This window comes from Gadus morhua, chromosome 13, assembly GCF_902167405.1.
Source record: "Gadus morhua chromosome 13, gadMor3.0, whole genome shotgun sequence".
Lineage (NCBI taxonomy): Eukaryota > Metazoa > Chordata > Actinopteri > Gadiformes > Gadidae > Gadus > Gadus morhua.
In genome coordinates this window covers 24,286,494-24,308,910 of record NC_044060.1, presented here as the reverse complement: position 1 = coordinate 24,308,910, position 22,417 = coordinate 24,286,494, and the positions used below count along the sequence as shown (strand labels likewise).

The following is a 22,417-nucleotide window of genomic DNA, read 5'->3' as shown; positions in this document are numbered from 1 at the left end:
CACCCCCCTGGGCTATTCCCTGATACTCTGATCCTAAGCTCCCTTAGCATACGGCCCCCTACCGGGACGGAAGACCAACCTTACACCAGCCCAATATAATATATACACACACAATATAATAATAGCAATAATAATTTCTCTAATGTGAGACAGTGAGAAGGGGAGGATTTCACCTTCTCACAAGGACTTATTTATGAATGAATACATTGATTTGAGGTAATAAATGACTTAAAATGTTACACAGTGTCCCTTTAACATTCAATTTTTTTTTTTTTTTGAGAGCCTCTACCCCAATTTCGTTGAACTTTGTGCAATGACAATAAAGAGATTCTGATTCTGATTAATCGCAAGTTAACTATGACATTAATGTGATTAATCGCGATTAAATATTTGAATCGCTTGACAGCACTAATAATTATATAATAGTTGTACTGATTTATTCCCCACCACCAGGTACTTGATTGAGTTCATTCAATCTCATACAGACATTAACATAAAAATTAAATAAAGACGATTCTGTTAACAGACATTATGTAGCAGAAACATAATGGGTTACTAGAGGTCACCTGTGGGTGTGTAATGTAATGAATCTGCAGAGCCAGGAAGCAACCTTTGCCAATATATCATTGGCAAAGGTAACTAAGTAGATAACTAACATAACCGTTGAGCAACTCTTGTGTTGTCACTCATTGAAAATGTAGGAAGATTGTGGAGATATTCAGTAAACATGACTGAATGTAGATCGGTAAGAGCATGATGAGGTACATTTCCACGGCTAGTTGATGCCTTTATACTCGCTCCTTACTGAGGCTGTGTTAGAGGGCTAATTCAGACATATCAATCAGATATGTCTAATAGATATTGTCCATCTGTAGCTTGGTCCATACTTTAGCAAGTCAAATTGGTTGCGTTGGTTAAGTGTTCAACAAACTACTAGCAAGTGAATAATATAAGTTACAGTCAATGTTGGTGACAAAAAGGAGGTTTAAGTCTACACATGTGTGAATGTGTTTGTTACAACTGGCTGACCATGTGCTGTATGGTATTTGTCTGACTTTGAAGGGGCTTTTGTTGTGAAGAAGAGGAAAACGCGGAAAAAATTGTCCTTTCAAAACTATTTACATCAGCCAACATGCAAACATTAGCAATTTGAAATAATACTCAGAGAAAATGACAGATGGACTGTTCAACCTAGCCTTGTGAAGACAAGCTAATGCTCCGTACTTTCACCAAAATATTATATTTATTTTGAGGATTAAATTACACTTGAGTTCTACTTTGTAATCCTTGTGTAAAATAGTGTAGCACATGGCTGTTTGCGGATGAGGGGGGTTGTGATAAATGGGTGTACGTTCTTGTACATCCATGTTTTTCAGACGTTTGTTTCTGAGGTTGTTTCTCTGTTCGATAACTGAAAGTTGGCTTCACTCTTTTCGAGAAAGTTGACATCCAAAACTAAACAGTAGCATTACAACTTATTATAATGATAACCTCTATGTTATTAACAGCAACCTATAGTCACGTACCGCAGGGCAAGTAAACATTGGCTTGTAGTGCCAATTGCTATTTAGATTAATGATAAATATATATAGTATGTGATCATATAACAGATAATTACAGGTCTATAAATGTAGTTTACCACTACGGATGCAGTAAGAGGGTGTTGAGGAACATATACAGGCTGTTACCTCCCCCATGTCCTACACGTGGACAGCACCATGGTGCCTAGATCAAGATGCCTGATCCTGATTAGTTCCAACTGATTTATCCGCTGGCTAGAGTCCTGGAATATTGACCTTGATTGGAATAGAATTAGTTATGTTTTTTCGCCAAACTGAAATCAAGTCATATGTGCTCAGTCCAATTCAGCTCCATCATTTGTAATTATTGTGTTGACGTGGGAATAAATCGCAGCAAATAAAGCGTTCAAAGGAACAGGAGCTTTATGCATGCATAACGGGAACCCGTCGATACAAAAAGAGAGAGCTGTTCTCACATCTGTTTCTCTTTGAAGCTGACCATCTGCTGTAGGCTTACACTATTTTTAATCCCTAATGGATAGAATCTGCGAGACCAACTACATGGTCTACCATGTAATAACCAGATTTAAGTTATTTAAATGACAATTTGCCTTTCAATGTAATTCTAATCGATTTGCTTGCCCTTGATTTCGTATCCCTGTGCTCCAGTACCACCAGGATGTGTCATGGCTTAAATCACATGTCTCCCAATTCCTATATGTATTCCTCAAGCTGCGTATTAGCAGAGGTTAAGTGTCACGCAAGAAAGGTGTGGGGAAGAAAAATCCAACATGTCACCTGGAGCAATGGAAAGCAAATCTTAGCTTTTTGGAGCTACTTGTCTAAATTGACAAAACAGCTAGGTTGAAATGTGGTGCATATGACAAGTGTTCAACCATGACGTTGCCATAACATAAGAGGACAAAGTTTTGTTCTCATTCAGTTCTGTCACCTTTAACGTGCTTCGACTCTTGGTGGACGCACAGGTTGTCCTGTTGCAGAACCTAAGGTAAAGTGCCTGAAACACCTCAAATGTTGTTCTACAGCAGAACCTAAGGTAAAGCGCCTGAAACACCTAAAATGTTGTTCTACAGCAAAACCTAGTGTAAAGTGCCTGAAACACTTAAGGGGCCCTATTTTAACGGTCTGAAACGCAAGTGAGAAGCGCCAAGCGCAGCTATGTGGAGTCATTGAGTCATTGACTCTTGCGCCTGGCGCAAATCTAAAACTGGTTGGTGTGAAGTGATTTAATTACCCGTAGGTTTGGTTTGGGCGTAACGTGCAATAAACCACTGAGTGCCATGAGCGAATTTGAATCTGATGAGTTGATATTTTGACAGCGCGTCTACAGTCTCCGATGAGACAGATGCACATGCATTTCAAGCTTCAAATGGCTCAGTTTATGGCCAAATAATATTTCCTAATTCATACATGGAATAAGGTTTTCTTCCACAACTTCAGAAATCCTCAAATAAATTTCGGCAAAGAAAAATTAACACACATATGATATGCGGTAACTGTGGTTCTATTTAATGATATACGCAATACATTATAAACATAGTTTCTTATCAGTATTGTATGCATTATCGTTATCGACTTGTGTTTCTAATATGCTTGTGTCCCCCCGTTAATATGCATTGCCATGGACTGTATTATGCGTTACGTGTTTAGTTTGCGTGTGTTTAAACAGATGGACACACACACGCACCCGCATTCATTAATTCTTTTACACACGCGCGCCCGCATTCATTCATTCTTTTTAACACTAACTCGGGTTAAAATAATGTTTTCTCACGATCAAATACTCATCAATCCTAAAAGTTAGGGGGTACACATACACAATGTCTGTGTCAAGAAATTATGTGTTTGCTGTACGGTGTTTGCAGATGCATTGATTTAAAAGTACAACTTATCACCGCTGTATCAGCTGTTCTTTCCCAAATAATTAACAAGAATGTGTGGCTAGGTAGATGAGAGAAGCAAAGTGTATGCGCGAGGTGCACAAGCAACATTATGCATGCGCCCTTAAAATAGCATCTGAACAACGCGCCACTGACTTTAAACCAGGTATTTCCTTGTTTGTGGCGCAAGTGGTTTCTGAAACTGCAAAATACCACCAGGGAACGTTTGCGCCAGAAAACGCCTCCTCCTTTCGCCGAGCCGCCCCTTGGGGCGCAAGATCATTCCCTAATTTACCGACGCGTGGCGCAGGAGGGAAAAGAACGCTCTGCGCCAGTTGCAAACTAGCAACGACACATGCGCCAGTGAGAAAGTCAATTGCGCCGGATGCAAGATAGGGCCCAATGCCCATGATGTGGTTCTACAGCAGAACCTAAGGTAAAGTGCCTGAAACATTTAAGATATCGTTCCACATTCAAGCAGTTGCAACTTGAACTCATTCTGCCTTGGTAGTTAAGTGTCAGTGTGGGTATATGTCTCAATGTGTCTCATTTCTCATGCAAATATATGGATGAAGCCATTCTGCAGTTGGGATTCCACTCTGTAAGCATCCTCCTGTTTGTTGGAGCCATTTCTCCACCCTGCTGTGGAAGAGGTGCTGTTTGCTTAGAGCATCTGGTCTCCTTCATGGTGCGTACATGAAACCGGTAATGAAGTCATTTGGAACTCGGGCTGTCTTGGTTGATGATAACATAATAATCATGTTTAGTATTAACCCATCTACTACAACTCATATGAGCATTTGTCCGTCCTTTACACTTGTACATATGTCCGTCCTGTCCATATTCTCAGTGCTGTCTGATTATGTGTGTGACTGCTATTGACTATGTATGTACTTTTAGTAAGTATATGTACTATATTGGTACAGTGTACATTTCTCACAATGCCCTGTGTCATGAGAGAAATATCTAGATTCTACAATTTTTAATTAATTAACAATTAACATTGTATCTAGAGCCTAAAGGAATATGAATCCAGAAAGGGACCCAAGTACTCACATCCCCTGTTTGGAAGGAGGGCCAGAGATCCCCACATGAAGATAGGTTTAGGTTTTCACATTCACAGAGACCTGAAGTCTTTGGTGTACCCGTTTAGGTCACACTGTAGATATGTTGCGGTCACGCATTAATAATGCAGTTGGAAGGACTGGAATTGGGTTTGACCCCATGTCTGGCTTTATGTGGTTGACAACACTTCTGCAGGAGATTCTGTTCGGATGAAGGATGTACCATCTCTGAAGTTGGTCTATGCTCTGCTACAGAATGGTCTCTGTCTCTTGTACCCCCGTTCCCATCAGGTTTAAACGAATGTTTGCTCTTGAAGTTGTGAAAAAAGGTTTTTGATTAAGCTGCAATTTCCTCGCTTTAGAGGATGGTGATTGCAGATTCAAACACAGTTATTCACATTGACACATACACATAATTTCTCAGGGAAACTTCTTCTTGGAGGCCGATAAATCGTGACCCTAACTTTATTATCAGGAACGAAGAAGTGGATAAGCATCTTTCTATATTTTTTCATCTTTTTCTGTGTCCTAACTCAAACACTCACACGTACTGAACCATCTAGCCGCAAAGCTTGGGACTGATCCTTCAGTCTGAAATAACAGAAATATATAATAATAGTCTTGGATCTCATGGAATTGAACTTCCATTTAGGAACAGCTACAAAGAAGACCGTCCAGGAACAATTGCCCCTAACCTTAGGCAGTGTTATAGCCTGTTCCCTACAGCTCACGTCAACTCTACTCCGGATGCAACAGTGATTCCTCTATTTTGGACTACTGTGCCCACTGGCCCGTTCACACCAGTGCTATGAATCAGTTGTGGTTTGTAAACAGTTTTGGGATCGAGATGCAAAGGGACATGTTATGTACCTCTGAACAGATGGGACTGTTTGTAGAAAAGTTGAATGAACCCCCTCAGAGGGTAGTATATGCCACATTCAACCTAGATTGACTAGAGACTGGTTCTTCGGAAGTGTTGAAAAGTCCCATGTTAAGCTCAAACGTCACCAGCCTGTGTGTCATGCACTTTTCATGCAGTGTCATGCACATGTTTATGAAGCGTCCCAAACTGAACCAAGTCGTGCCTATCTAGATTCTTCATATGTAGCCATTCCTTGGCTGTAGGTTGATGGGATCAACTGGTTTCCAGGCAGAACGTGTTAACAACTGAATGGAATTCAGATTTTCTTGTTTCGACTTCCATATTATATTTTAAAGGGTATAAACCTCAACACAAAACAGCAGCAAGCTTACTGCACATGTACACGAGAGAACGCAGTAGAACTAAAACTCAGTTAGAACTCAAGTAGATGAACTGTTTGACCACAAACAGCCGTCGTATTGCTAGCTTCAAAACCGCAATGCTTTTTCAAATGTAGCAAACTGAGTTACTCTGCTTACCATTATGGCAAACGATAGAGGGCAGTTCAACACATCTGGCTATAAGATCCCTGCAAAGCAGCGAAGGTGCTTCTGTCTTGAAACAGAATTATACAAAAATAAAATTGTTTGATTTTGATTTGATTTATTTGGAATAAAGACATATCCAAGGGATAGAAGAAAAACATGACAAAGTGCTAGCACTTATTTCCATCATGGTCCCTGATGTTACAAGACAGGACATATATCCACACACATTAACATTAAACGTTAAACATCATAAAAAAATGTGAAGTGCCCAAGTTCCAAATGACTCTTCCTTTTTTGTTCACCCGATCCCCGTCCCTCTGAAGGTAACTGCTCTTCCGCCAGGTCTTCCTGACTTTTAGATGTTTCAACCAATCCCCATCTCTCTGAAGGCCACCTTCCTCCCTGGTCACCCCCACTTCCGTTGAGGCATTGTGAAGCAGTTTTTTTTCCAGGTCATATACGGGGGTCCAGGGGGGGTGTTAAAGCTGTGTTGGGAGCATGGGACATGAAGGCTTGCCAGCCCCCCCACCCCCTCCCCCCCCCACCCCCTGAGCTCATGCGCTTCTCAAATTTCTTCAGGGAATGAACGGATCGGGCAATGTCTTCTCAAGCAAGGGATATTTTAAACACAGATTTTCACTCTCCCCCGTTTCCCAATATGTCTCTGTAGTGCAAATGAGTTGGTGATGCCAGAGGAGGATTGGGAACCTAGCTGTAAATGGCTTCCTTCCCCGGTCCCTGCTGGGACAGAGAGGGGGATAGTAAACAGTGGGACGGGGGGACAGCCAGCGAGAGTTATGGAGGAGGCCACCACAAGCCTCCCTCGCTGATCACTGTCCCCCTGTGTTATCCCTCCGCTATGCCCTTGTGGTTAAATTAAAATCAGTCGATGCAAATGGCCTGGCCATCTTTATCCCTGTACATTGCAACAAAGCAGTGGCACTGTATCAGTGTCCTCTGACGGGATGCCGTACGTTCATTAGTGCTGCGGCTGGATAGCTCTGTACTTTATACACAGCCCTGGTATCTCCAAGTCTCTTTGTGTCCTTTATGACTTTCTGATTCCATGACAAAGGTGTCAAAACTGTCTTCAGTCAATAGATGGGTTAAAAACATCCAAGATCTGTCTGGGAGCTACTACTTCAGAAGGCCTCGGTCCTGGCCACCGACTTAGCAATCCACACACCTGCAGGAAGTGGGGAAGAGAGAGTTATAATCACCTGACTTTTGGCTCTCCTTCTGCAAGGCGCAGCATTTCCGCAGCTCTCTAATTTGCAGGCGGAGGGCTCGCGGTCACAGTCATTAGCATACGAAGGGACGTGTACAGCTTCCAGCTCAGCGGGACAACGGTTTTGATCATGGATCTGACAGAAAGATAGGTGGAAATGGGAGAGAGGTATGGAACCATCACTCTCAAGCATGCTGCTTCTGCTCAATGTGAGGGTGTGGAGAGATCTTGTTTTTTCCTTCCAAAAACAAAATTCACATGCTAGTTGTTATGGTACTGTGACAAAACAAAAGGTTAAAGATACAATTAGCATTTGCCATTTTGAACTACTTTTTAGTTATTTATGTTCATCAAAGTCCTTGGTCCTTGGTATATTTTTATTTATCAAAACATATAAGACGTGATTTATCAAACTGATTTGCCTGGTTACCTTAAAACCAAATCAAGGCCAGTACTTATAATAATGACTGATGACCCTCAGACCTCTGATGAGGGAGTGAATTGAGATTAGACATCTCATTTAATCTCAGAACCCCACCACCTGTCCCAGTTGTCACATCTTGAACACGAGCTCCGTGGTGCATTACAAACTCAAGCGCAACACATTTGCATGCTAATGAGCTCAGTATCACATCTTAGCACTGTTATCACAAGATGGCAGAATTAATAACCCATTAAAAGACTAATTAAAAACAGAATGACAAACAAGGGAGGAGATGTCCTTTCTAAATCAGCGATAGTGCCAGTTTGGGTCCACCGCGGGGCCCTCAGCACGGCTCTGTTGTGGAAGACTCTGCGAAGGTTGTGGCTGGGAGACGAAGGAGGGCACATTGAGAAGAGATGCGTCCTGTATGGTTAGTTGGGCCTGAGGAATGGTTTGTGAGGGGAGCATTGTAAGAATGTACTCTGGAAGTCAATCGATAGCATTAAGGTGTGCATGGATCGCACGTTTATAAGGGGTGTAAATTGGTCTGTCTTCCTGGGCTTTGAGTGTGGCTTTAGCGTGTCTCAGGTATTAATACAATGTACCCTTTATCATTTGGTGCAACAGGTTTGGCTTAACAATGTTGTATGGTGATTTATTTATTACTTTGTTCTGTATAGGAAGATTTATTTATATTCTTTTCAGTAATGTGTTTTTATTTCTTGTATTTTATGATGAACGTACATCCGGTGAGGCGCAACGAGAGAGGAAATGTGCAATTTCTCAGAGGTATATTTAATGGGAAAAATAAATTCATTTTTAGGAAATCAATATGATGAAATTGGAGATCTCTGTAATCTTGATCAAACCTTGATCTTGCTCCCTGTCGTACTTCCGGCATAAGTCACCACATACTCTGCATACACCCCCCCCCCCCCCCCCCCCCCCTCTCTCTCTCTCTCTCCACACACACATGCACGCATTTGTCCCAGTAGCTGGTGCAGTAGACACCATGTACCAGGGACGACAGTGCGCTACCACCGTCTGTCTGCATAATAAAATAAACCAGAACATGTCACACTGATCATATGTGCCTTGTAAATCCATCAGCATAATTCAAATCCAACGTATTCTTATGAATGTAATTGTGAAATTGCTCCTTCCTATGAATGATTGAGCTCTACCCCATGATGGGCTGCTAATAACTCAGAGCAAGTTCCTTATTTCACGTCTAGATCAAGTCTTAGAGAGAACCGCACCCTTGTCTTACTCCACTGCCCAGAACGGCGCAGGCTTGTCAGCAGTTCATATGAATCAATAGCAGCATATAGTAGTATCTGCATTAAGAGATGATGCTGCTTGCGCTCTGTTGAGGAAGCTAAAAGGAAAGAAGTCAAAGGACTGAAGAATATGGAAAAGTTGGGCGCAGAAAGCGACTTACAACAAAAGAGAGAAATGGAGATGCACTGAAATATAGAAAAAAATCAATGCCCCCTTATGAGTAAAGCGGCCAGTGTAAAGGTACCTCTTGATGTTATCATGTTATTCAGATCTCATAATGTAGATAGATCATCACGGTAATTGCATTGTTGATTGCATTTGCTAGGACAAGTATATTCTGTATTCAAAGACATCAAAGATGCTTAAATCCTCTAAAGTATATGTGTCAAAAAAATATGTACCAACTGACTTGCGGTAAAAGCAATGTTGCGTTCAAATGTTTAAGAGATCAAATTGAATACATGGGCATACTAATTAGACCCTCTCAGTAAAAGGTGAATGTCACATAGGAGAGAGATAGAACACTTAATAAGCTGGACAGCATATTACCACCCACACAGAAAGACTCCCATTACCTACTCCCAGGTCGCATTGATGCTAATTACTCACAATTAGCATCTTAGCAGAGGCATGGAGAGTTTTGATTCCCCCCTTAATCCCATTAACACAGTGAATGGTACAATTTACACAAATGGCTACTTCAATTGATTACGAAAACTGGATGAGTGGGTGCATTGGCTCAGGAGGTTCGAGCGGGTTCACCGGCAACGGGAAGGTTGCTAGTTCGATCCCTGGCTCTGCCTAGCCGAGTCTCGAGGTGTCCTTGAGTAAGACGCCTGACACTAGCTGCCCTGGTGAGCTGGCTGTCGCCTTGCATTGCTGACACCGCCGTCGGCGTGTGAATGTGTGTATGAATGGGTGAACGTTAAGCAAAAGTTGCAAATTACTTTGAGTGGCCACTGGTAAGAAAAGCGCTGTATTAATGCAGTCCATTTATGAGCTTTTAAAAAAATAATCAGGGTGTTCAAAGTAAACTACACAGATCTCTTAGCGACACAATGAGTCTGAAGTTGTAAGTAATTTCAAAATAGTAGGAACACAAACAGGTGACATTGTTTGTAACTCGGAAATCCATCCTTAAATTCACACAGATACAAAATCTTGGATGGAACAAGAACATCTGTCCAGACATCTGCTGTTTATCCCACATTGCCATCATGTCGTCATTCAAGCATGTCATTGCAGAAATAAACGTCAAGCTCAAGTGTCAATCTTAATAGAAGTTCTTTCTAAGTTCCACTATGTGGGGCAACGTAGCTATTGTTCTGTCCATTATATGCTGCCTTCCTGGTAATTCCCCTCAGTAATTCACAAGGATAAAGAGTTTGCCGCTGTTGGTTGCAGTTGAACAACTTCTAGAAGTCATGATGGCTCCCACAACACTAGACGGTTTAGCTTTGATTACAATTTGGATAATTCTTCTTCTTTACATTGTTTTATTAAGGAATCCAATATTATAACATTTTATAAAAGCATATAACAGCATTAGTTAATTAATAGGATTTAATGAGTTTTTCTGGGGAGATAAAACGGTGGAATGTAGATATTTAATCCAGAGTATGTGTGAGGCTGAAGGAATTCAGTGAACGTTTATATCCTTGGCAACAGCAGAACGTAAGATCTATTTTAATATGTATAAGCCTTAACTGTAAAATCGCTGATATTATTATGCAAAGTTTAAGTGAAATGGATTACACACATTTCCTGAATGCTGTAACCCCGTTCGCCCTCATATTTAGCGTTCTCAGCAACATGTAGGGGCCAAGCGTAGGATTAGTAAAGGCGTGGGATACCTGCTGTAGCCGAGCCAGGCAGGGCTGTTTGGATGACAGACTTTGGCCCAGGGTCCCAGACTGATCTAGGCCAGATGGGAGAAGCTCTACACTCCCCCCACATCCCGCCGCCCCATAGGATCAACTTTTTTCACTGGCCTGACCACGTGGTTAACTTAACAGACACACTCAAGACCGTATTTTCTCCTGAGGATTCATACCGCACACCTATTGGAGCCGGCTTATCTTCCTGGCCCTTCGTCCATGCCTTTGTGAGATGCAACAGTCCTGAGATATCCCACATACTATAAAAATGCAACATCTGCGATTAATATCGGACCCAAACATCGTCTATCCATACAAAACTTTGCTAAATTTGTCACAATTTTGTTTTACCGGAAACTCGATTTGATTTAAATGTTAAAAAACAAAAGTCTAGTTTTACTTAAAATGCTAACATTTAAATTATAAAGTTTGATATTTTGCTCCACTTGTCTTTTTGGGACAGGAGACGGGAGCCTCTGAAGCAGGTTTACTGACACTGCTCTAGCGCCCATTTATTTCATTCAAAAACATCCAAGAACCTAATTTTCATCAGCTGCCTCAAAAAGTGTAAGAAATGTGCTTCCATTGTGGCCCGCGGCGTCGTCTACTCAGAGTGGGATCATGCAGGATGTTGGTCCTCCTCCCCCTTCAGACTCACACCAGTCTCCACTAAACTTCCCCAGTCCTCCTCTCCTCAGCTCCTCTGACCTGGCTCACGGTGCCCTGTTGCAGCCCGTCCCCCGGGGGACCTGCTCTTCAGCACTACCTCTGGGTGGCTTCTCATCCTCGCCTCATCAAAAAGGGCAATCTGGAAACAGACCTGAATTAATGAGTGTGAAGGGTTTTAGAGATTCTGTTTGATGTTTCCGAATTGACCCACAGGGTCACATGCAAGCTTTGTTTCACTATTATTTAAGGCAAAGGTGCGATTAAATGTGAAATATTTGCACCTGCTTTTGTGAAATAGTTAATATGAAGGATTTATGTTTTACACACAATAGGGTTTACACAAGAGCAATTAATTTGACTAGCTAACATTAGTTTAACCACATCCATTCATTTTAAGATTCAATTACCGAGTTAATTAATGATCTTTATTAATGACAACAATTGATTTACCATGCATACAGCTGTGTGAAGAATTAGAGACACCTCTATTTAGGGTGATGCATATGGTGAAAACATTTGTTGCGAGTGTTATAAAGGAATGCTTGGCCTTTTCATTATTAAGACCTTCAGAGAAAAAGTATTGGTCTGCAAAAAAAGCTCTTGGGTTGGTTGTTTATTGCTGGGCATCGCAGAATACCATCATTTGCTTTGATGGATGAAAGTGCTCCTTTGCCCAACATTACCTCATTGATTATTGTTCCTGGGGCCCCGAAGCGTGGGCTGGAAGGACTTGTGTCTAGGAGCCCCTATAGAAGGCTTGTTATCTCTTTTTGTGGATGGGGCTGGCTCTGAGGGCAGAATGACCCCTGGGTCACCCTGGGGGGTCACTGGTTAATGAAAGCATGTCCCATCTGACAAAGAGGGGACCATGGCCAGCAAGATGTCCGAGCTGCAGTCCCCTATAAGAGAAAATGGGGTTGCCGTGGGTTAATCAAGTACAATTTATTTCCTTGAGGTCTTAAAGAGGTTGCAGTGTGTGCTGAAAGTGGGCTGTACCCTGCTTCTACATATATATATATATTTTTTTTTTATAACGGTTATTTCAAGTGGCTTCCCAGTATGTTTGAACTTTCATTCAGAAAATGATGAAAGCTAGTAAAGAATTACGCATTATTGAAATATATGCATTTGTTAAAATAATTTGGTACAAATTCATTAATAATGCGTTTTACAATTTATGAGTGGTTAATTGCAACAATTCAAGGAAAAACTGTTGAACAGTGAGAATGCAACTGAAAAGTACCCGGTATACAGTATCTGTAGTTGTACAGAATAAGGAAGCTTTTAAATTTCATTACATGTTTTAAATTAGCACAATGTGATTCTGACTTTCCTTTCCCTCCCACATCATAAAAAAGTGTGCAAGCAAGACAGCTTTGGGGTAGACGGACACTGGAGATGTTGTGACATGCTAGCTGCTGAAATATCATTCATGCAGAATAGGTCCCTTGTTTGATGTTCGAGACACACAAGTGAGGGAAGCAGGCCCCACTCAGGATGTAAATGCATATTTTGCTATGACCAAGGTGTTTATATGAAATAAGTTAGGTTAAGACGTATTCCCTGCATGGAAGGTGACGACGAAGGGGCTCCGCCAGTGTGGAAGGGAGGAACAACCTTGGTGGTGGAATGGATGTCACAGGCTGAGCTTTGTCGGTTCATAAGATGCTTGAGATATGGAGGAGCATGCCCATGAATGCATTGGTGTGTGTGAGTAGGACCAGTTTATAGGCCACACCTAAAGGAGAGAGCCAGTGGAGCCACAATAAAGTTGGTGCCATGCGGTCATGTTTTCTTAATCTCCCCACGATTATGGCCACACTGCTCTGGATAGCCAGGCTTCTAGGACCCAGAATCGTGCATTTCTACAGGCCAATGAAGTTGATATAAGCAGAGACAGGCATCTCTACACATCTCTGAGACGAATTTAGATGGTGGAATTATAGGGTGCCTTTGGGAGTCTTAATGTTCTCAGGCAGGCTCTGAAGTGTGATACCATATCAGCAGACCATTTGCAATCCTGACCAGGGCTATTTCAAGGCTATGGTATGAAACAACACATGTAAGGACCATTACTTTCGTTTTGATTTAAACATATCCCTCCTAATTGTTTCTGTAAGTTGTCGTATTAGTAATGTGATCTGAAACAAATGTCACGCTAAACCATAAAGGTCATTAGCTTCTACTTGTTTCCCTTGGATCCCATAGCCGTGCAGACCTATCAGTTGCAATTGCTGTAGCCACGCCCCTGTTCCCGGAGCTCAGAAGGTCAACGTTTGAAACATTTAAAACAGCTTGAGAAGGATCCCCCCCCTCCAGGGATAGCATTAAGCTCAATGTGTGCCGGTTGGTTGCTTCATGATATAGCAACAAAATAACCATGAGTTCAGTGTCGATAAAAATGGTTTGTGTAGCTGGTATGTTGCTGGTATGTAGCTGGTATATTGCTGGTATGTAGCTGGTATGTAGGCATGTAGCTGGTATGTAGATGGTATTTAGGCATGTAGCTGGTTTGGAGCTGGTATGTAGACATGTAGCTAATATGTAGCCGGTTTGGAGCTGGTATGTAGGTCTGGTTTGGAAACTGTTCTTTTTTTTGAAGAGTGATTTAGTTGAGTTTGTGAGATTGTCTCACATCTTTCCCCTCTGGAATGCAGAGTGACAGGGTCCTTCCTAACAATGTGTTAAGATCAGATAGTATTTCCAGGACATTTTGAATACCGGCTGAAAATATGCCTGGATTTAATACAAATGCAAAACACAAGGTGTTTTTTTATTCTCGAATTTATTCCTTCCAGTCCAACGTGCGGATCACGTGTTATCAAGTGTTTTACAATACAAACCCAAAGACACTTTATCGGGTTCCTGGTAATTAGATTCATGGAAGGATGTCTGCCTCAGGCGTGATTGCCAAAGGTAATTGTTATGGAAGATTAAAAGATTTTGTCCTCACCGCTACCAATGGATTCCGAGTGAGATGGAGTATCCTAAAGGAAGCATACAGTAAACACACACACACACACACACACACACACACACACACACACACACACACACACACACACACACACACACACACTATACCTGAATTTCAATCCCTACACAAACAGTTAAAAAAACATTTGAAATGCATAGGAAGGACTCAAAGTCACCCAAAGTCATAGCATACAGGCTTTAATCATCCGCATACCCAGTTCTCACTTTCTACTCTCCACTAATGATAGAGAGGGACGGCGTTTCTGCTGCAGGGTTAATAGGATGCATGGGCCTCCCAATCTGGTGTCTCACCCTCTCACATCTTTGAGGTGTAGGTCCGATAGCTGCCTGGGTACAAGAACCTTTAGTGGGAATACTCTGCTCCTGTAGACACCCTAAAGGTTCTCTGTCCACAACAAAAACAACAAGCAATGACCAGGTGAAATAGTTCATAGTCATAAACATGTACGTTTTAATCAGTTCAGAAGTGACACAGTGTCTCATAAATCTCTATCTTGGTCCCTGACGTAGTTCATCCGCTCGGTGTGGTGTCCAGTACATCAGGGAATATAAGCACGTACTGCTGGCCCGATGGGAGCCTCACTGGGACCAGCAGTACAAACATACCGGGATATATTGGGATCTGGGATACAAACATACAAAGTTGACCCTTTTCTGAATTTTCGAAAGCTTTTCAAATTGGATGATTGAATTTAAGTTGTTTCAAAATGAGGCCACTTCAGGTGAAACTACCGTGGAACAGGACATTGCTATTACGTTGGCTGATTGAAAACAGCCTCATAATTTCAAAGAATTAAATCTGATAAAAGATATAAATTTATCAAGGACAAAACAGAGATGGTGACGTGGCATTGTAAGTAATGTAAGGATATAAATAAATGAGATCTGTAAGTGAGCAATTTTGTACTTCTAGCTCAAACATTAGTGTTATTACGAGAGCAAGAGCTTTATCTTCTAGTTCCGGTGAGGTAAACGGTATGAACAAAGGCATGTTCTTTGACTGGCTTGGGACAGAAACACACAAACTGCTTTCTCAATGGAGAGGACGGAAACCCCATGGAAATCGGCCCCTTTTGGTGCTTCTGTACCGGCTCATGGAATAAACTGTTTAGTTTCCTTATTGATGTTTTTTTAAAGTCCTCACACACAGTGTAGTGGTTGCTAGGTTGGTAATCAATTAATGTGGTGGAGCACTCCTTATCAACAGTCAACAAAAGCATATGGCTTTATTTGTGTTATTTCACGTTCTGCTGGGTGATCATGCGCACACCTATGTTAAAAAAATTAAAGCAAATATCAATCAAATCTTTAATGAACAAATTCTGTTAGCCTCTGTTAGGGTCCCCTCCTCCCTCAGGTCCTCTCATGCATCCTACTCCAAATGGTATCGTCCTCCTCACACATGATGGAACATTACAGAAATGTGTGGAGCTGGCCAGACATGTGTGTGCGGCTTGCTTTAATCCCAAGGTAGTTGCTGACGTTGTCTTTAGAGAAGCAAATCAGCCATTAATTTGGGGTCAACTCATTCTGAACTTGGGCAGTTGGGTCTTGGTTTTCCCAACTCAAGTAAGGGCATACGAACAGCCCTGGCTAGGTAGTTTTCTAGTTTTCCATTCTGTGTTCACATGCCCACTGCACACACTCAAGGATTAGGAGACTCTGAGCAAATATAGGGGCTGTGTTTATGGCAGTATTATGGTTCAAAATGTGCACAGCAATATGTCAGTAAGTCACAAAAGGAAGTGTAGCAGGGGGAGTTTGTAGTCTGTGTTTGCAGACCACTGCCCTACTCGTGGACAGAGAGACTGAGAGGGGAGCAGGTAGAATCCTGAGTGGGAAATGCCCTGGTCACTCCACCTTTGACTTCCTTGAGTAAATTTGAAACGAATGGCGATAGAGCTTCAACTCCTGTACAGAGATCTGGCACAATATACATTTGGTCTGGATAAAACGATCCCGAAGGATCTGTTGTGAAGAAAAAGCCAAAGCATGCAGAGATAGGCCTGAGCCCCACAGGGAACCTATGATGATGATGAGTAGCTTCACAATCATAACCCATGGGGGATTTGGTGTTCTTATTGATAACAAAAACAAACAATGTCAACAAAGTTTAACAATGATTAACTTGTTGAAGTTATTGAAGTGCATACTACAGTTAGTTTGCACTAAGTCATTTGATTGGTCTCCACAGAGAAACACGCTAGTGAGCCGGGCGTCCAGTCCCTGTTCAGCTCGGCATCGTTGGTGCGGGCTGAGTCAAATTAACGAATCAATAAACAAACAAATCATTATCTGTTGTCCCTTATGCACCACCTCCAGTGAGATGGACCTTCATTATGTTGGACTAACTTCCCAAATATATTATATCCCCTTAGTCATTGCATATCACAGCATTTATTTTGGATTGATGTGGATTAATAAAAAGTAAAGGATCATTTTGAGATACTTAAGATTGAGGAAATGCAGTTGACATCCAAGTTATGTGTACCTCATAAAATCTTAATAGTAGTCATCATAATTCGGATATTGCTTTTCCTGCATTGTATGCCTAAACCAGGATGAGTTATGCAACATAAAGGCCAATGCGTGAATGTTTCTTACCATTTACAATCAGTTATTAATGTGAGACCTGTGCCCCATGTGCTTCAACTTCCGGTTCACAAACAGTAGCTTGTAGCTTGACATTTACCGAACAAATACAGTCAGTATTTCCTCAGCGATGTGTGACCAGTTAAACGCTGACCCCTGTGCAGTTGGGAGTGAAGCTCTCTAGGTCAACATGAACTTCACAGTGGCTGGCTGCATATCTTCGGTTTCTATGCTATCACTCGCGTTGCACCATGACACGTCAGACCTCTTGGAGGCAATTAACATGATGCCACCTTCAGTCATTCACTCAGACATCCTGCACGCTGTTTATTCTGTGTGTGTGACACGAGCGAGTCACGCTGTCCCCTTTCCTGTTGCAGGAGCTGTGACTCCTGTCACGAGTGTCACATTCACTTATTCCACAACAAGGAGGCAGAGGCATCAGGGTTGTCGGTTCCAGATCCACCGGGCAGGTTTATGTAGGAGCTGAAGCCCAAGGGATTAGTTATCGTTTGTGCTTCTGTTGAGTCAAATTAGAATGCATAACGGAGTGTAAACAGAGTTTTAGCAGAATGTGATTACATTAAGGCAAAGCATGTTGAGTGTGTATTAGTATTACCGCCGTCAAGGGGTTTGTTTAGGTCTCTTCTGATTGGTCGTGGAACTGTTGAAGGTTGAAGATGTTCTGTATGGTAAGAGGAAAATTATGTAGAATTTCTTTCCAAAGCCTCATCTCTTCAAAGAGATCCACGGTTGTTACCTTTGTGTGTAACAGATCTCAAAATGTAGATACAAATAATTATAATCACCATCATTATGGTTTTTTATTTCAATAAATTATTAAAGGAGAAATACAACCTGAATCACCTCAACATTGTTATAAAACATAATTTGTTGTTTGTACAACACACCCCAGGTCCTTTTTTACGGTTTTGCACTTTTGCACTCTTCTAGACAGGATATATCCATAGCCGCTCCTGCGTCACACATCCCATTACTTCAGCAGCTACAAAGGGGTTTAAGAGGAGAGTTGGACTTCAAATCGCTTTAGCATCAACCATAAGGTTCATTCCAAAATGACAACCACTCAGGGATCTGTCTCAGCAGCACTGCATATAAACCCCTCTCCCCTGTTCCATTGGTAGGTAATCAGTCATTTAGGGAGATGATTCACACCGTTCTGCCGGCCAGCAGCCCTGTAAATCCAGAGAGCAGTGAGCTTCGTGGGCTTGGGCCATGATCTCTGCAGAACGGCTCGGTCCATAGTAAACTGCCCGGTAGTCTTGGTCGTCCCGGAACATGTGGTCTATTGTGGAAGAGGGGTCCAGATAGGACAGTCAGACCGGACCATGTGGTCTGTTGTGGCAGGGGGGGTCCGGATGGGATAGTCAGTCTGTAAAAGTCGGCAGCCGCTTGTTGGATATCCCACCTTTAGCATAAAGCATAAAGGTGTCAGCCTCAGCGATGGCTGCATACCGAAATGTTCACCAGGATTGAAACCACGAAAAACAGCCGTGAGTTATTGTATATGTGTAGCTGTCAAAATTAAGAATGAAGACTGATATACGTCTCATAATCACATTTACATTTAGGGGATTTTGCTGATGCTTTTATAAAAAGTGACTTTCAGCCATTAATTCACACACCAAGTGAGGTCAACCACGCAGGGCGACATCCAGCTCGTCGGGAGCAGTCAAAAACCAGGAAATACCTGGTTTAAAGTCAGTTGCGCTAATTAATGATGTACGCAATACTTTAACAAACATTGTTTCTTACCAGCATTGTATGCATTATCGTTATCGACTTGTGTTCCTAATATGCATGTGTCCCCCCGTTAATATACATTGCCATGGACTGTATTATGCGTTACGCGTTTAGTTTGCGTGTGTTTAAACAGATGGACGCACACACGCGCGCCCGCATTCATTCATTCTTTTTTTTCATTCATTCTCACTCGGGATAAAACAATGTTTTCTCACGATCAAATACTCATCAATCCTAAAAGTTAGGGGCTTGTACACGATGTCTGTGTCAAGAAAATATTTGTTTGCTGTACAGTGTTTGCAGATGCAATGATATAAAAGTACAACTTATTACCGCTGTATCAGCTGTTCTTTCCCAAATAATTTACCAAGAATGTGTGGCTAGGTAGATGGGAGAAGCAAAGTGTGTGCGTGAGGTGCACAAGCAACATCATGCATGTGCCCTTAAAATAGAATCTGAACAACGCGCCACTGACTTTAAACCAGGTATTTCCTGGTTTGTGGCGGATTTGTTTTCTGAAACTGCAAAATAGCACCAGGGAACGTTTGCGCCAGTACACGCCTCCTCCTTTTGCCGAACCGCCCCTTGGGACGCAAGATCATTCCCTAATAGGAGGGAAAAGAACGCTCTGTGTCAGTTGCAAACTAGCAACGACACATGCGTGTCGAGTGTGTGTAGAAAGTAAATTGCGCTGGATGCAAGATAGGGCCCTTTAAGTCCATCTTTAAGAGCAAATAATAAGACCGCTGGAGCACACAGGATGTATTGGACTAAAAGGTTCTGGATAAGTACATCTCTTAATGTTGGTATCGCTATGAGACGGCCCACGCCTGATGGTTGGTGGTGGTATGTGTTCCTTCAGTTGCAGAAGCACGATCGGGAGGAAGAGGACATGCCTTCAAAGTGGAGGACAGAAGAGGAGATGGCTGCAGAGGCTTCGGATCTGAGCAACCAGCTCCACTAACGTAGACCCAAACACATTTCACACCAAGAATTGAGATAGGCAATGAGCCCATCTCTGCGTTGTCCATTCTTTTGACATATGCATTTGTTTCTGTTTGGAAATATAAGTTCAGCTTGATGAGTTTGTTCCTCAGCCATTGGAAGATGTGCTTCTGTCTTCTGCTTAAGTATAAACTGCTTTGATCTAGTGAATTCATTCAGCTACAATTTGAATTTCTGATGTATTGTTGACCTTACGTCAATACGCTTGACATCCAATAAAAAAGAACAAAAACAAGAAATAAAACGGTAAAGAATATCAAGTCTGGTTTATTATATATATCTATATATATACCGTCATCATGAATATCCATGTTTTATCCAATTATTGTCTCAAATCTATTCAAATATCCATGCTTTATTTTTAATAATATATTATAATAATAATTGATTTAAAAATATTGAAATAAATACTGGTCTGTTCACATTTATATGTTAAACTTGAGTCAATTGAATAAGAAATCCATAATTATAGCCGCAAATCTCTGGGATTGTGGAGCAACCTTGATGTGAGGCAGCGTTAGATGTCCAACCGCTTCAGATGCCCGCTAGGTTTGGGAGTGCGTGAGAAGGACACACAGCGGAAGAACAAGGGGACATGTGTTGGATAAATAGGAGCAGCTGCTCTAGAGTCTGCAAAATTAGGAAGAGAATCCGTTGTAATGAGCACTGCCTGACAGACTGTAACGCTTTAATCATCCACTATAGAGACGTTTGAGATGTTTATGCCAAATGATGGCAAAGATACATAATTATTTATTTTTTTACATTTTGTACCAAGGGGGGCAATAATATTTAAATAATTATTTGTTGTTGCTTCAAATGCTCTGTTAACATGTTACGAGGGTGGATGTATGACAATCACACTTGATTGATTCCTTGAGTCTAATGGTAATAGCTCACTTCAGATTTCTATCCAACCTACAGTTTTTCTCTGCTCGGTTATTTATTGCACTGCGCTGATTGTTCAACCTCACTGCTGAGTCACTTCTGATAGATCTTCAAACGCATGCATGTCCAATGTCATAGAGGATAGTGGCAAATCAGACTTCCATTTATTATATATATCCGCTCCACTTCTAAGATGCCATGTTTTGTGTCTTTTTTTGTGCAGAACGTAGCACAAGTCTAGCACTGGAGAAGAACGTGTGATCGCTAAAGGAGTTCTGTGCTAATCTTGCTGTAAGAGGCACCCCTGCATCTTAAAACAAGATTACTAAGCATGAGAGGTTCCTAAAGGGCAATCATTCATCTCTTGGCATGAAATCTATCAGATGTGGGGCTTGTGCAATAATGGATAACAGCACTGAGATGTTAAAACCATAGCTTCGTTTCAAAGAGCAATGCCCTATTCAAATGAGAGATTGCTTTAGCATGCATGCTAAAGTGTGCACAAACGAGTCATCGCAAGTAATTGATGGTAATGTGAACAAATTAGTGTGTCTAGATTTCACAGTAGGATATCATTACAATATATTAGAATTAATGGGTATTGTAGTATAAAGCTGAGGTAAATAGCATGTTCTCTGGACTGGAATTGTAATTAAAACAGAGGTCTAGATTGTATTAAATGGTCACCCCTGTAGCATTCATAAGATAATGAAGATGGTTTAATTGTCATGCAATAGCTTTTTCTTCCAACTATGGACTGTTAAGACTTCTGCCCAGTTGCAATGCATAATTTGTTGGTACTCCTTCCGTACTCCGTCAGTACTCCATGTTATCTCCGTCGGTGCTCCGTCAATACTCTGTCAGTACTCCGTCCGCCGTCCTCTGTCGAATAATGTCGGTATTCTATACTCAGTCGGTACTCGTTCGGTTCTCTAAACTGCATTGCGCCGTGATGGTTCACATGTATCCTAACCTCATATTCCGTCTAACGGTTCTACGGTCTCTTCCTCAACGTGGGTTTGGTGGTGATTGAATGTTAACCCTGATCCTGAGTAACCAGACCAGTCGGTCCAAATGAGCCTGGCCCTACGAACTAGATCCGACAGCACAGTCTTCTTAGTCCTGATCAGCCCTAATGAGTATTATGTTAAATAATATATTATTTTACATAAATTATATCTTAGAATACAACAGCAATAATTCAAAAGTTGAGACAGGAACAATTTTGCATCTTTATGTCTGTCGTTAAATATGTTTTTAGCATGCTACTCAATGTGGTCAGAATGTATAGTGATTGGATGAAAAGAATACTTTAGCTTATGTCTGGTGACTAAAGTAAGTCAAATGCGTGTTCTGTTTAAATGTTCTTACATCCCAAATGACTCCCACAGGAAAAAAGCCCAGTTACCGTGTATTTTAATCGCTGATAATAATCAAAATAATTCAAGCCGTACCTTGGTAGCCATTTCCTAATGAACAGCCAAGCACCTCAGAAACTCTTCAGTGCAAGAAATGGATAGCATTTTCACAAAAGTATTTGATTTAAATTAAAGAAAGTAAGAACTGATTACAGAAGATAGCAAGTAGGGGAAACCTTTGAATTCCCAAGTATATCTTCAAAGCTGCCTGAAATTAATTAAAACTGCATTCACTTAGTCTACGTTCCGAGCGGTCTAAAGGGGGCCTTACACCACTTATCTACCCACTAATGCCAGAGCGATGATGCAAGTAGTTCCGGCATGTGAGGAAGTCCTGGGAGCGCAGAGGAAAGATGCTTTCACACCGTGGAGACCAAAG

At 41.6% G+C, this 22,417-nt stretch overlaps 1 protein-coding gene across 1 annotated transcript in view; it reads left to right on the top strand.

Annotated features, from left to right (window-relative positions):
* fhit (fragile histidine triad diadenosine triphosphatase) overlaps nt 1–19,988 on the top strand; it is a 244,010-nt gene extending 224,022 nt beyond the window's left edge. Inside the window, exon 7 of the mRNA XM_030373703.1 lies at nt 19,590–19,988. Coding sequence (XP_030229563.1) covers nt 19,590–19,691 — 102 coding nt within the window. The 3' untranslated portion in view covers nt 19,692–19,988. The remainder of the gene's footprint in view (nt 1–19,589) is intronic.
* Nucleotides 19,989–22,417: the final 2,429 nt, after the last annotated feature.